Here is a 13,116-nt window from a genome sequence, read left to right on the forward strand (position 1 = left end):
ATGTTAAAGCAAAGACGAAAATACACTGTCATCCTAAATATAATGAAAATAGGCAACGGAAAAGGGGACTCAAGAAGATAAAAAGAAAGAGAAAAAATATCAATTGTCATACGTGGGTTTGTTGCAATAACACTATGTTTGGTTTGTTAATTGCTTTTAACAAATCATGAAAAAATGTTCTGACTTGGAACTCCTGTTGTCAACCCACACACTTCAAAGCATTTACTGCCTCTAAATCTTGTATACATTTTTGTTCGAAATTTATTACTGAAATTTATTAGTTGAAACATTGTTGGAAGTACAACGTGTAATTAAAATTATGTACTTAAAAAACATTATCATGACAGAACAAACATTTGCACGTAAGGCTCTTAGCCATTCACAAGAACCAATACTACATGTTTTTAGACAGCTGAAAAGGCAGTCAAATAATTCTAAAAATAATACCACCTTGATACATATTTCTAAAATATTCGATATTTCTGCTAATAAAACAAATGTTTGTCTATATCTTTTTTAAATCTAGATACTCAGGGGAAAATGTCAAATATTTGGTACGGATGTGTGACTGACTCAAAAATCCATTAAATAAATTACAAATTAAAGTACAGTGTACATCTTGAAACACGCATTTAGGTTTTTCATATCCTTAATATCAGACGTCGACCTATTTTCGACGTTAGACTTCTAGCTTCTAATTTATGGACACCGCAAATTGATAAAGGTTATAACGATGTCGATTTATCTAATAAACAATACAAATATTCAAATGTTTTGTGTTCTACATGTCTGACAATAATATGAAACAATAACTATATTATAAAAGAGAAAACAGTGTTACGGAACCACTGACGGATATGAATCGCTTTGTAATGATAATCTACAATTCAAATCAGTTTGAAACTGACTAATCTAAGGTAATATACTTCCGCTTCAAGTTATCCTGAAAGGATTTTCAACTGTTCAGTTTTGGTATGTTTAAGTTTAAGTACAATGACAAGGTATGTGTTACGTATTTGGCCTTTAAAATCTGTTGTCCCGAGAGACAAGTTATTCCAGAAAAAAAATCTTCACTGTACAATGAATGTTTTCATAACTTAAGCCAATATTAAAGGCGCAAAATGTCAATCAAGAAAGTGCAAAACGATTGTCATGCTGTGTATTCAATTGAAATTTGTTTAAAAAGATTGAAATCAACACCGTATTCTATTAGAAATTTAAAAACTAATCCGATTGATCTGAAAAATTAACTGGAAGTAACAAAACATACAAAAGAAGCTATTTTAATCTAATCTTAAGTTTGAAGAAAATAAATTATTACAATATATAGACCAGATGTTTTGTATGCTATTTTTTTTTTACCACAGAATAGATGTACGAGCATAATGGTTACACCATTCAGTTGAAAAGTGATAATTAACTGCATCAATTCGTTGACACAAACGAACATATGTTTTTCATGTCCCAACATGACAACATGTCTTATGGTAAAAACCTACCACCATATTTTTACGTTCCTATCATTTACTTTTACCATCCGAATTAAAATAAAAAACAGAATCCCCCTTTTAAATCTCAGGTTCAACGTTCATTTTAGTATAAACTTTATTGAAGGATATTGTAGTTCACATCAATGTTTTTGGTTTTATTTTGTGACTTGTAATATTTATTTGTTTCTTGGGTCATGCAGTTACAACAAAATGTGGATTTAACTGGACAGTGATTACTAACGTTTATATCAAAATTAGTGAGTTTTGTTTCACCTCCCTATAGTCGGTCTTTCGTTTGATCAATCCTGACACCTCTCGGTTGGTGTGTTATACGGCAAAAAAAAAAACCTTAAATATGCATTATCTATAACATAAACAACTAACAAAATAATAGAGAAAATAAAGACTGAGCAACACGATATCATAAACATCAATCAATATCTATGTATAAACATCTATTTACATAAAATGCACTTTAATTGAAATTATCGAGAACTGTAAACTGTAAAGAGATTACTAATTTTAAAGCGAATTACAAATCACCAACCGATCTACAATGTTTTGTATGAACACCTGCAGTTTACTTAAATTATTCTTACATTAATACATAACATTCATGTTTAAAATATTCATATAATATTCTTCAACAGTGAACAAAATATGATGCATTGATGCGATTAAGTAAAACGAAGATGTTAAGAGTAATTTCGTGTAACATGTTTGCCTGTTTTTATTTCCTGGATATGTCCACTGTATGCTAATGATGTTAAAATGAACATTTAAAACCCCGATTTCCATTCAAATCAGGTTTTTATTTCCTGTTCGTATAATATATAACTGCCTCAACGATCCTACAACCACATCGGCGGGATATTATGCAAACCACATTCTATCAAATAAACCAATGCAGGCATTAAATAAGTAGACTACAAATCTGTCAAGATGGTCATGACATTATTGGCAATTATCACTGTGTTAGCATGCATGATCAGTGATGTACAAGGGTGTAAATGTAGAGGATTTCAACATTTTCAGAGACATTTTTGCTCATCCAAGTATGGTAAGTTTAAGAAAAGAGGTATGCACCATCTCATTTTACTGTCTTCAGGTTTTGTATTTTTACGTCTTTGTTCAAATTTATATTAAACGCACGTGTTTTCTAAATAATTATCCTTTTTTTTAAAATGAAAGATGGTGCCACAAACAGACAATTTTGTTTAGTTTCCATAAGCCATTTCTTTTTAGATATATAAATATCTATATAATTATATATATTGGTATGTTCAATATATCATATACTATGATAAAATCACAATCAAGTATGATATCAGTCAACAAAGGCGGATTAATGTTTAAACAAATAATTTCAAAGTTAAATGCCATCAATTTCATCGTACTTACGTCATTGTACATGCAAAATTATATTTATTTCACCATTGCCTTTTATGATATTTTTTTGGTATCATAACATCAGCTGCTTGAAAAAAAAAATCAATCAATAAATAAATATTGAGAATAAAAAGCGCCATGTAGTCATATTCTCAAAAGTGTAAATACTATTGGATTCTGAAACGACCAAATAAAGGCAACCAAAGTATACCGCTGTTCAATAGTCATAAATCGATTAAGCGAAAACTAATCCAGGTTACAAATTAAAACCGAGGAAAACACATTGACTATAAGAGGAAATCAAAAGAACAACAGAATCACTGAACTGCAACAAAAGTAAACGCCAACATACATTGAAACAGTCTATTTGATAACAACAGCCGTATTCATGACTTGGTTCAGGATATTTTAAGAAAATATGATGGGTTGAACATAGTTTTATGGCAAGCCAAACCTCCTGCTTTATAAAACCTCAACAAAAAACCGTACAGTATTACATGTAAATAAAGGAGTATAATTTTCTGCTTATAAACGGAGTTAGGTCTTTAACATTTAATTACAATATAATATAAAATTCTAAACAATACGGGCTCATCACTTCATATTAGCAATTCCACTTGAACATGTTGAAGATTGGTGGTTCTTTATAGGAACTAATTATTCTTTCAAAATGGACAATCCGTATTTTGTTTCAGAAATGAGGATGAGTTCAAAATATTGAATTATTGATTCATACAAAAATGGAATAAACAGTGTAAAAACACCATCTTCATTCGGAATGCTAGGAGTGGCATCATTGTTAAGTGTCTTACCTCCACTTCACTTGTCTCTGGTGGATAGTTGTCCCATAGACAATCATATCACATCTCCTTATTATAATGAGGTTTTGGCACATGTTTTTTTTTGGCTTATCTTTTGTTGGTGTCGGGATGACTTTACATATATATATATACATCTAACATCTACTTCATACAAGTTTTAAAATATAAAACTAGCTATAGGTGCTATAGTTATATAACACAATATATTAATTGATTGATTGATTTTTGGTGGAGTGTCTTTTTTAACACTATTGTCAATGTCATGGCGCCTAGTTTTTATATTGTGGAAAGCGTCGGGGTACCACCGGTCTTTGTCTGGAAGACTTGCAATCATAGTCAACGCAGGACGGAGACTTACGGTGCCATGAGTGGATTCAAACTCAAAACATCATTGTTGAGCTGCTAGTAATTACTGTAGATGAATAACGTTCAGCTCTCAACCACCAATGCCCCTAAAACAATTTTAATATACAAATAGTTCAAAGTTAAGCTTTTGTCAATTAGTATATCTCTTTCATTTCTACGGTTCACCTACACATAATAGGAATTTATCACTATTATGCTGACGATTGTTTATTACAATTGACGTGCATTATTGAATACAACTTGCTTTTCACGAATAAAAACACATAACTGCATAATATATAATTCTTTAGATAATTAAAAGATGTTTCAATAATCAAATCCTCTAAAGATCTAACGCAATGATAATAGTTTGTAAAACATTCATATTAACAGTCATATCAGCCATTATCTTAAAAAAAGCATAATACTAATATACTACTTTTAGTTACTCGCATGGAACTATTATGAACATATGTCAGAAGTTAACTTATGCGTTTTATAGTGAATTGAAAATTACACTTTATCAATTTCGTCTGTCCTACGCGCTTTTTATGGATATATCTTCACCAAGAACGCTCAAACGTAAACATTTGAAAGCCAGGGAAAGTACATAGAAATATTAGGAGCTATAAGAGTAATGATTTCATCTTTGTGTAACGGAGTTGACATTTCATTCCGATATAACATGTTACTTTTATTATTCTTCCCTTAGTTTATTTATTTTGTATTTGCATTGTATCATAGGTCAAATTTATTTGTTCAATGTATGTTCACTCGAGTTAATATGTCCTTTGATTGAGTTAAGCTATTTCAGTTGATATTTTATAGTGTGTCTTTCTATGTTGTGATGTTACACTATTGTTTCAGAAAAAAGGTGAAGGTTTGTTTGCACCTGTCCTAAGTCAGGAATCTGATGATCAGTAGTTTTCGTTTGTTGATGTGGTTCATAAGTGTTTCTCGTTTCTCGTTTTTTATATAGATTAGACCGTTGGTTTTCCAGTTTGAATGGTTTTAGACTAGTAATTTTTGGGGCTTACTGTTCGGTGTGAGCCAAGGCTCCGTGTTGAAGACCGTACTTTGACCTATAATGGTTTAATTTTATAAATTTTGACTTGGATGGAGAGTTGTCTCATTGGCACTCATACAACATCTTCTTATATCTATTGAAACCATATTTACATAATAATTTCTTAATCAATCAAGTGTGAAATAGTTTTTATAAATTATGTCAGTGCAAAGAATCTGCTTACTTAGTTTTTGATACAGTTCATCAGCAGGATTATTGACACAGTTCACCAGCAGGATTATTGATACAGTTCACCAGCAGGATTATTGACACAGTTCACCAGCAGGATTATTGATACAGTTCATCAGCAGGATTATTGATACAGTTCATCAGCAGGATTATTGACACAGTTCACCAGCAGGATTATTGATACAGTTCATCAGCAGGATTATTGACACAGTTCACCAGCAGGATTATTGATACAGTTCATCAGCAGGATTATTGACACAGTTCATCAGCAGGATTATTGATACAGTTCACCAGCAGGATTATTGACACAGTTCATCAGCAGGATTATTGACACAGTTTACCAGCAGGATTATTGATACAGTTCACCAGCAGGATTATTGACACAGTTCACCAGCAGGATTATTGATACAGTTCATCAGCAGGATTATTGATACAGTTCATCAGCAGGATTATTGACACAGTTCACCAGCAGGATTATTGATACAGTTCATCAGCAGGATTATTGACACAGTTCACCAGCAGGATTATTGATACAGTTCATCAGCAGGATTATTGACACAGTTCATCAGCAGGATTATTGATACAGTTCACCAGCAGGATTATTGACACAGTTCATCAGCAGGATTATTGACACAGTTTACCAGCAGGATTATTGATACAGTTCATTAGCAGGAATATTGACACAGTTCATCAGCAGGATTATTGATACAGAGGATTATTGACACAGTTCACCAGCAGGATTATTGACACAGTTCATCAGCAGGATTATTGACACAGTTCATCAGCAGGATGATTGACACAGTTCACCATCAGGATTATTGACACAGTTCACCATCAGGATTATTGACACAGTTCACCAGCAGGATTATTGACACAGTTCACCAGCAGGATTATTGACACAGTTCACCAGCAGGATTATTGACACAGTTCATCAGCAGGATTATTGACACAGTTCATCAGCAGGATTATTGACACAGTTCATCAGCAGGATTATTGATACAGTTCATCAGCAGGATTATTGACACAGTTCACCAGCAGGATTATTGATACAGTTCATCAGCAGGATTATTGACACAGTTCATCAGCAGGATTATTGACACAGTTCATCAGCAGGATTATTGACACAGTTCATCAGCAGGATTATTGATACAGTTCATCAGCAGGATTAATGACACAGTTCACCAGCAGGATTATTGATACAGTTCATCAGCAGGATTATTGACACAGTTCACCAGCAGGATTATTGACACAGTTCATCAGCAGGATTATTGATACAGTTCTAGTAAATGAAAATGACACTTTATAAGTTTCGTGCATCTGAATAAAATTGAGAATGGAAATGGGGAATGTGTTAAAGAGACAACAACCCGACCATAGAGCAGACACCAGCCGAAGGCCACCAATGGGTCTTCAATGCAGCGAGAAACTCCCGCACCCGGAGGCGTCCTGAAGCACGTTTTGGAATTTGCTTTTAACAGAAACGCTCAAACAAAAACAATTGTAAGCAAGGGATATGTAAAAACGTAGAAATGATATGAACTATATGGCCAACATGGACTTTCATTTACTTACCCAATAGAGAAACCAGACAGCAGTTGTCTTAAGTCATTGAAAGTGAAATATTATGTTGAAATTCCTCAATGAATGAGCACATCGGGTTTTCTTTATGTAATTGACGAATACCTCACGTCTTTTCCTCTATTTTTCTTTATCGTGTTCTTAGTTTAATTGAAACATTAATAAAACAAATAATGAAGATACCAGTCCTATAATTGTGTATGCCGGACGTGCTATTCGTCTACAAGACTCATCAGTGACGCTAGAAGAAAAAAAAATTAAAGGGCCAAATAAAAAAACAAGTTAAAGAGCATATTTTGAGAGCCCAAAGTTCCGAAAAATTTTGCCAAATACAGCTAAGGTAATCTATTCCACGGGTAGAAATCGAACGTCAAACTTTGAACAATTCGAAGATTTGTAAACAATAGATTCTTCGTTTTTATTTTTGAATCTGAATCACAGTCATAGCAAAAAAAAAAAATTCTGCATCATTCAGCAGTTCAAATTTTAATATTTGTTTTAAGATTGATTAATACTTTGGAAAAAACAGCAGCACATTTTACACAATATGAACGTTCTTTTCAGTTTTATATGGCAGAGTTATAACAGAAAAATCAGTAGAACGCGGGTCTGACCTTTTAAGGAGATATACAATTCGCATATTGTATAAAATGAAGGTATGAATACGCATTGTTCATGTTTTTTGAATATTGAAAAAAAGTATAATTTTCTCATAAATTCGTTTGAATAAAATGTCAACAGATGAAGAAACAACTACATAAATTCAATGCACAATACATAAGCATATTAAGGAAGCTGATAGGGTAGACGGTGTTTTTTCGTACGACAGATGACAAGAATCTTGAGTTTGCTGTTCAAATACAGCAAATCTTGTTTGTTTCTAGTGTGGATAATGTATAGTTTCTGTTGCACCAATTAATTATCCTTGGAAATGATAATTAGGTATCGTGTCATATGTACACAAGAATCTACGATCATCGATTGAAGACAAAAAAAAACAAAAACAATGTTCAAAAAGACAAACGAAGAAAACACCGCAAAAAAAAATTCTTAAAATAGTAAACAGAAGCATTAATCTACAAATATCAAATAGAAAAAAAAAATACATTGCGAAATCTGAAGTGATTAAAAAACCTCTTGTTATATGATAAGCAGTTCCTACACAAATTCAAAGAATCCATTTCACAATGAAGTTTGAAAAATAGTTTTAAAAAGTTTTGATGATGTTAAAGGGATATACTTTTATAATGCAGGGAGTGAGTGAAAGTGTTGGCTCAGAGGTAGATATCGAGACACCAAATCAATCGGCAAGTTGTGGCGTTAAATTGGAAGTCGGAAATTCATATATCTTAATGGGTAAAACTGTAAAATACATTGCGTGTTGACTTCTAACATATCATTTAGATCATGTCTTCAAAATTTAACGAATTATCATTGCAAAAAAATATGTCGAAAGAAGAAAGACCAAACAACGTGAAAATCATATATCAAAAGGATCATGCAATGGACGTAATTAAAAATAAACGAAAAGTATAATTGTATTTGTGGAACTTTCATTGTGAAATATATAGATTCAAAACTTATTTCTGCATATTTAGTGTTCTTCACTTCAAATGCACTTATTTCATCTTGTTTTGATAAATCGCTTTGGTTAGTTTAACTCTCATATGCACTGTTAATATGTAGGTGGCTTTTAATTCTATAAGCACAACAGAAATATTGATTAACCCAACCTAATATTTTGCCGCATAAGTGATAGATTTTGAAATTTGCAATGAAAATTTTTTTCTCGTGTATGCAATATTTTATAAATGTTATAGTGATACTTTGATCCATTATTTAATTACTTGGTGAGAAAATAGTGTGATTGAAAATTGAAAAAAACCTTGTATGTCTGAAGGATAATAATCATTTTTTTTCTTTAGTCAGATTCTGACTTTCTTTTACTGTTATGTAGATTAAGACAATGCCACATTGTACAGTTCGTTATAATGATATTTTTGAGGTTTGGATTGGGGTAAAACAAGTCATATATACCCCTGGCAGGTATTCGGAATATATACTGACATTTCTTTAGTTTAATAAAGGTTATAAGCAGTAGGCAAATAAAAAATGACGTCGAAAAGCTTTAAAAACCGAAAACGCTAAGCATTCGTGACACAAAACTCAATGTCTCAAATAGTTCAACTATTTAGACGCAGTATATTGACCGAAAATGAACATATCAAGGATACTCCGTGTCAACCAAAAAGTTCAAATAATTGGGCTTGCGATACTTTTAGGGCCGAAACATACTCTGGCAGTGAGATCGATCCAGTGGTTGTAAAACCTCACCAGAGATACAAGCCTTGCAACTTATTACAGCAAATGCACATGTCGTCTTCATCGGACTCATCAGTGGCGCTTGAATCAAAACAGTCGAATGGTCAAATCACAAACCAAGTTGAAGAACATTCTTGTACGACGACTAAACCAATCTATACCTGGTTTAAGAAAAACCTACAGACAAACAACAACATATTCTCCACAACATCAGCGGACTAATTTTGTTTTTTCGAACGGATGAGTCGTCTCTTGTTTACTACATGTGCACCCGTGGCTGTCGTTTAGACAACATACTTTCGATAAATGTCATATTTTGTTTAACTAAAGGAACCGAACAAGCGGATGGAACGAAAACAATAATTTCATGCGATTTTCCAACACACCTGGGTAGTCTTTCCCCTTACCAAGCCTTTTACATGTTTACAAGTGGACCCTTTTCGTACAAGTTAAACTGTAGAAGAGGATGCAACGTAAGTGAAAATTATTTATAGAGAAATACTGTATAATTGAAATCATTTTTGTTTATTTATTTCTAAATTATATGAAGTGAAATACCAAGTATGCATTAACAATGATAATCGACTAATCAGTTTCATGTTTAAATGTAATCAAATAGATTTTATTGAAAATGCCTCTCGTGAAATTAAATAATAATCCTTGATTTATCAAAATCAAAATACGTTTAGAATGTTTGCGGTCAATTGAAAACTAAAATGCCTCCGAAAAGAAGTAGGCTATCTACGATAGCAGATTTCCTAGGCTTACGCTTTTGGCAAACTGTGACTAAGCCATTCCAACACATCTGTTATGTCGGATGCAGTATTTCCGTTTGCAGGACTATGAATTACTAAGTTTCAAAATCAGCCCAGAAATAATTGACATGCTAATAAGTCTAAATAAGAACATATTCGAGTCACCCAATGGTGACCCTAAGTGAATGATAAAAATGGATCAATTAGTTATAATTATCACTTCTGTGGTAATCATGCATTACATGTGTTTTCTTTACGATTACCAAAACTGTTCTGATTTGACTTTGTCAGCATTTTTCAATTAGGTGTATATTAACTGATTGATTAGATGTTTGTCGGCATAATAAGTACAAATGAGAGGTTTAGCTAGCTAAAACCAGGTTCAATCCACCATGGTCTACATAAGAAAATGCCTGTACCAAGTCAGGAATATGAAAGTTGTTTTTCATTCGTTTGATGTGTTTGCGCTTTTGATTTTGCCATTTGATAAAGGACTTTCCGTTTTAAATTTTCCTTGGAGTTCGGAATTTATAACCATGATGACTAGGGATTTCAAATTGGTGAAGAATAACTTCACCGATTTGAAATCACTAGTTATCATGGTTATAACTTATATAACGTTATTGGAATAATGTATCGTATCTGTTTAAAGCATTCCAGCAGTTGAATCAAGTATTTGAAAGTGTAAGTCCTTTTTTCAGTTCAGACATTTTGACCTTTGAATAAAATAGTAAAGTTGCACAGTTTTAGTAGTGAAAGGAGTTCCTCTAGGAAATCGCATTGTCTATATTAACCGAATTCTAACCTATGATGACGAAAAATTCCCCTCAAAATTAAGTTAGAATTCGACTTCTTCTGTTATTGTTGTCATTCCCGAAATAAATACAAAATACACTACTTTTGAAAATAAATAAAACTGTTAAAATAATAATGTTCAGTTAATTAACAGCGTTATAGAGGTTATCTTTAGTATTCTCCAAAAAAGACTTGGTAAAACAATAAACAAAAAAAAAAAAACAAAAAAAAAAAAAAACACTGACAAATTGTAGTAGGTGCTCTGGAAGAGCGAGCATATCCTGGCCCACATGTTGCATCCGTCGTGTTGCTTATGGCAAGTATAAGTGTAAAAATAAGGTGATGTGATATGATTGCAAATAAGACAAATATCTATCAAAGTTCAATTGATGTGGATGTAAGCAATTATAGGCAATCTTTCGACTTCAACAATGAGAAAAACATACACATCGTAATGTCGGCTATAAAAGTCCCCGGCATTACAAATTAGGTCAGTTTTCAATCTCATAAGTAAATTTCATTTGCCAATTGGATGATAACAAATAGGATAGTTGTCGTTATATTAATTAATACAAAAAATCACAAAGATATAAACACATATTAAAATTCATATTCAACTGGTTTATAATGTTGAAGAAGAAAAGGGATCTGCCTACAAGCTGTCCAATATGAACAAGAACTGACTTTTATTCATATACATTTGGTCTTTTTCAGAAAATCGACGAACAGTCAGAAGGATGCAAACTTGACCGAATAGGAAATGAACTTACAGCCTGCCTTTCAAAGCATGCATTGTGTAAGAAACAAGGAAGAACATGTGTTTGGTTTCATAATAATAAATGTTAGCTACATAACATACTCAATACTTAAAAACCTAACCTATTTGTTAAATAAAAGTTGAATCCTTTAAGTTGTTTTGTTCATCATGAGTAGCTTCTTGTCCGACTATTTGTTTTATTGTGCAATCTGGTTCACGCTGAGCAACCGTGTTATCGCTGTATTACAAATCAGACAACTATCTACATGTTTTTAAATACTACTTATTTTATGTTTATTCGTTACGGTAGTAATTTTTATACTTAAAAAGGAAAAATAAATGTTCTTCTCGTTCGTTTGATGTGTTTTATAATTTGATTTTGCCATTTGATTAGGGACTTTCCGTTTTGTATTTTCCTCGGAGTTCAGTATTTTTGTGATTTTACTTTTTCTCCATACATGGTAAAGGAATGTAAACATGGTAAAACTATTTCAGAAGTTGTCTGATATTGTATCTTTCACTGTGCAGTAACATACTAACAATATTTGTCTTTATCAAATGCACGACCGTGGTTTACCAATTTCCTAATTTATTGAGGATAATTGACTACGTTTTAAATCACAATGCAATTCTGACTGATGATTCATGACCTCAGCTTAACACAGATAATATAAAAGACATTAATGCAATCTATTTGGTTGTACAAATATAAAGACATGTAAAAGATTGAAAACATATCATTTTCGAATCAGAAACTTGAAATTGTAGATTAAAGAATACCATTAAACACGTTGAATTAAAATTATGCTAAATTTCCAGGTTTATAACATACTGTCATTGTAGAATTGGAAATTTTGTAAACGTAATATACAAAATGCTATTTCGAACAAATTAATTTGTAAAACATTTTTTGTGTAAGTAATCAGTATTTTCATACGCACATTTTCTATCAGATGGTATAGATATGTGTCCAATAAGCAGCCAACTTTATGATTGATTCACAAATATTGATACTTTAACTACACATTAAGCACGGTCCTCTGTAGTATATATCCTCATGTAAAAAAGGACACCATCATTTATATTTGATTGAAAGTTGTACTTGTTCCTGATTCAAAGACCCCCAAATATTTTATGCGAGAATCTTTTGAAAAAAACATTTAACATGTTTAAATATCATAACAAAGAAAAAACTTTTATTTATTATATCGTTCAAAAAGTAAAGAGTTTTATCGAACTTGCTGTGGTCGTCAATCAATTGAACAACTTACCGTTATCCGACAAGCCATGCTAGCTGGTGCATAATCCATAAAAAATGAACTTATTTATTGAAATGAAAACCCTAAAGAAGCTGTTATTATGAAAATTGTGGATTCGTCAAGCCCCCATTTTTATGTTAGATACATGACCGCGGAAAATGTGGGCTGTCCCTAATGTAATGAAGTTTGATTAACTTTCACTGCCGTTTTAATTGAAGAAACATTCTGCTAATTATTTATATGACCAAAATAGAACTAAAATAATTAGCAAAAAAAACCAGCTTACGTTAATGTTTCTTGAAGGATTGGAACCTGAGTTTGTAAATACTTTCGTTATCATTCATCAGGGC

The 13,116-nt window shown here is 32.1% G+C and overlaps 1 protein-coding gene across 1 annotated transcript; it reads left to right on the forward strand.

Moving 5' to 3' along the window:
• Positions 1 to 2,351: 2,351 nt before the first annotated feature.
• On the forward strand, positions 2,352 to 11,667 carry LOC127710848 (uncharacterized). Its single transcript, XM_052216805.1, has 5 exons — positions 2,352 to 2,550; positions 7,443 to 7,534; positions 8,132 to 8,234; positions 9,531 to 9,673; positions 11,465 to 11,667. The coding sequence occupies exons 1-5, from the start codon at positions 2,433 to 2,435 to the stop codon at positions 11,594 to 11,596; spliced, it is 588 nt and encodes a 195-aa protein (XP_052072765.1). The 5' UTR covers positions 2,352 to 2,432; the 3' UTR covers positions 11,597 to 11,667.
• The last annotated feature ends 1,449 nt before the right edge of the window (positions 11,668 to 13,116 follow it).

The sequence above is a fragment of the Mytilus californianus genome, unplaced genomic scaffold (assembly GCF_021869535.1).
Source record: "Mytilus californianus isolate M0D057914Y unplaced genomic scaffold, xbMytCali1.0.p SCAF_8, whole genome shotgun sequence".
Lineage (NCBI taxonomy): Eukaryota > Metazoa > Mollusca > Bivalvia > Mytilida > Mytilidae > Mytilus > Mytilus californianus.

Bases quoted from the DNA above. Each gene is read 5' to 3' on its own strand.
- LOC127710848 (XM_052216805.1), top strand. From the start codon at position 2,433: ATGGTCATGACATTATTGGCAATTATCACTGTGTTAGCATGCATGATC. The intron at 7,535-8,131 runs GTATGAATACGC...TTTATAATGCAG, and splicing joins GCATATTGTATAAAATGAAG to GGAGTGAGTGAAAGTGTTGG. The intron at 8,235-9,530 runs GTAAAACTGTAA...GTTTAACTAAAG, and splicing joins AAATTCATATATCTTAATGG to GAACCGAACAAGCGGATGGA.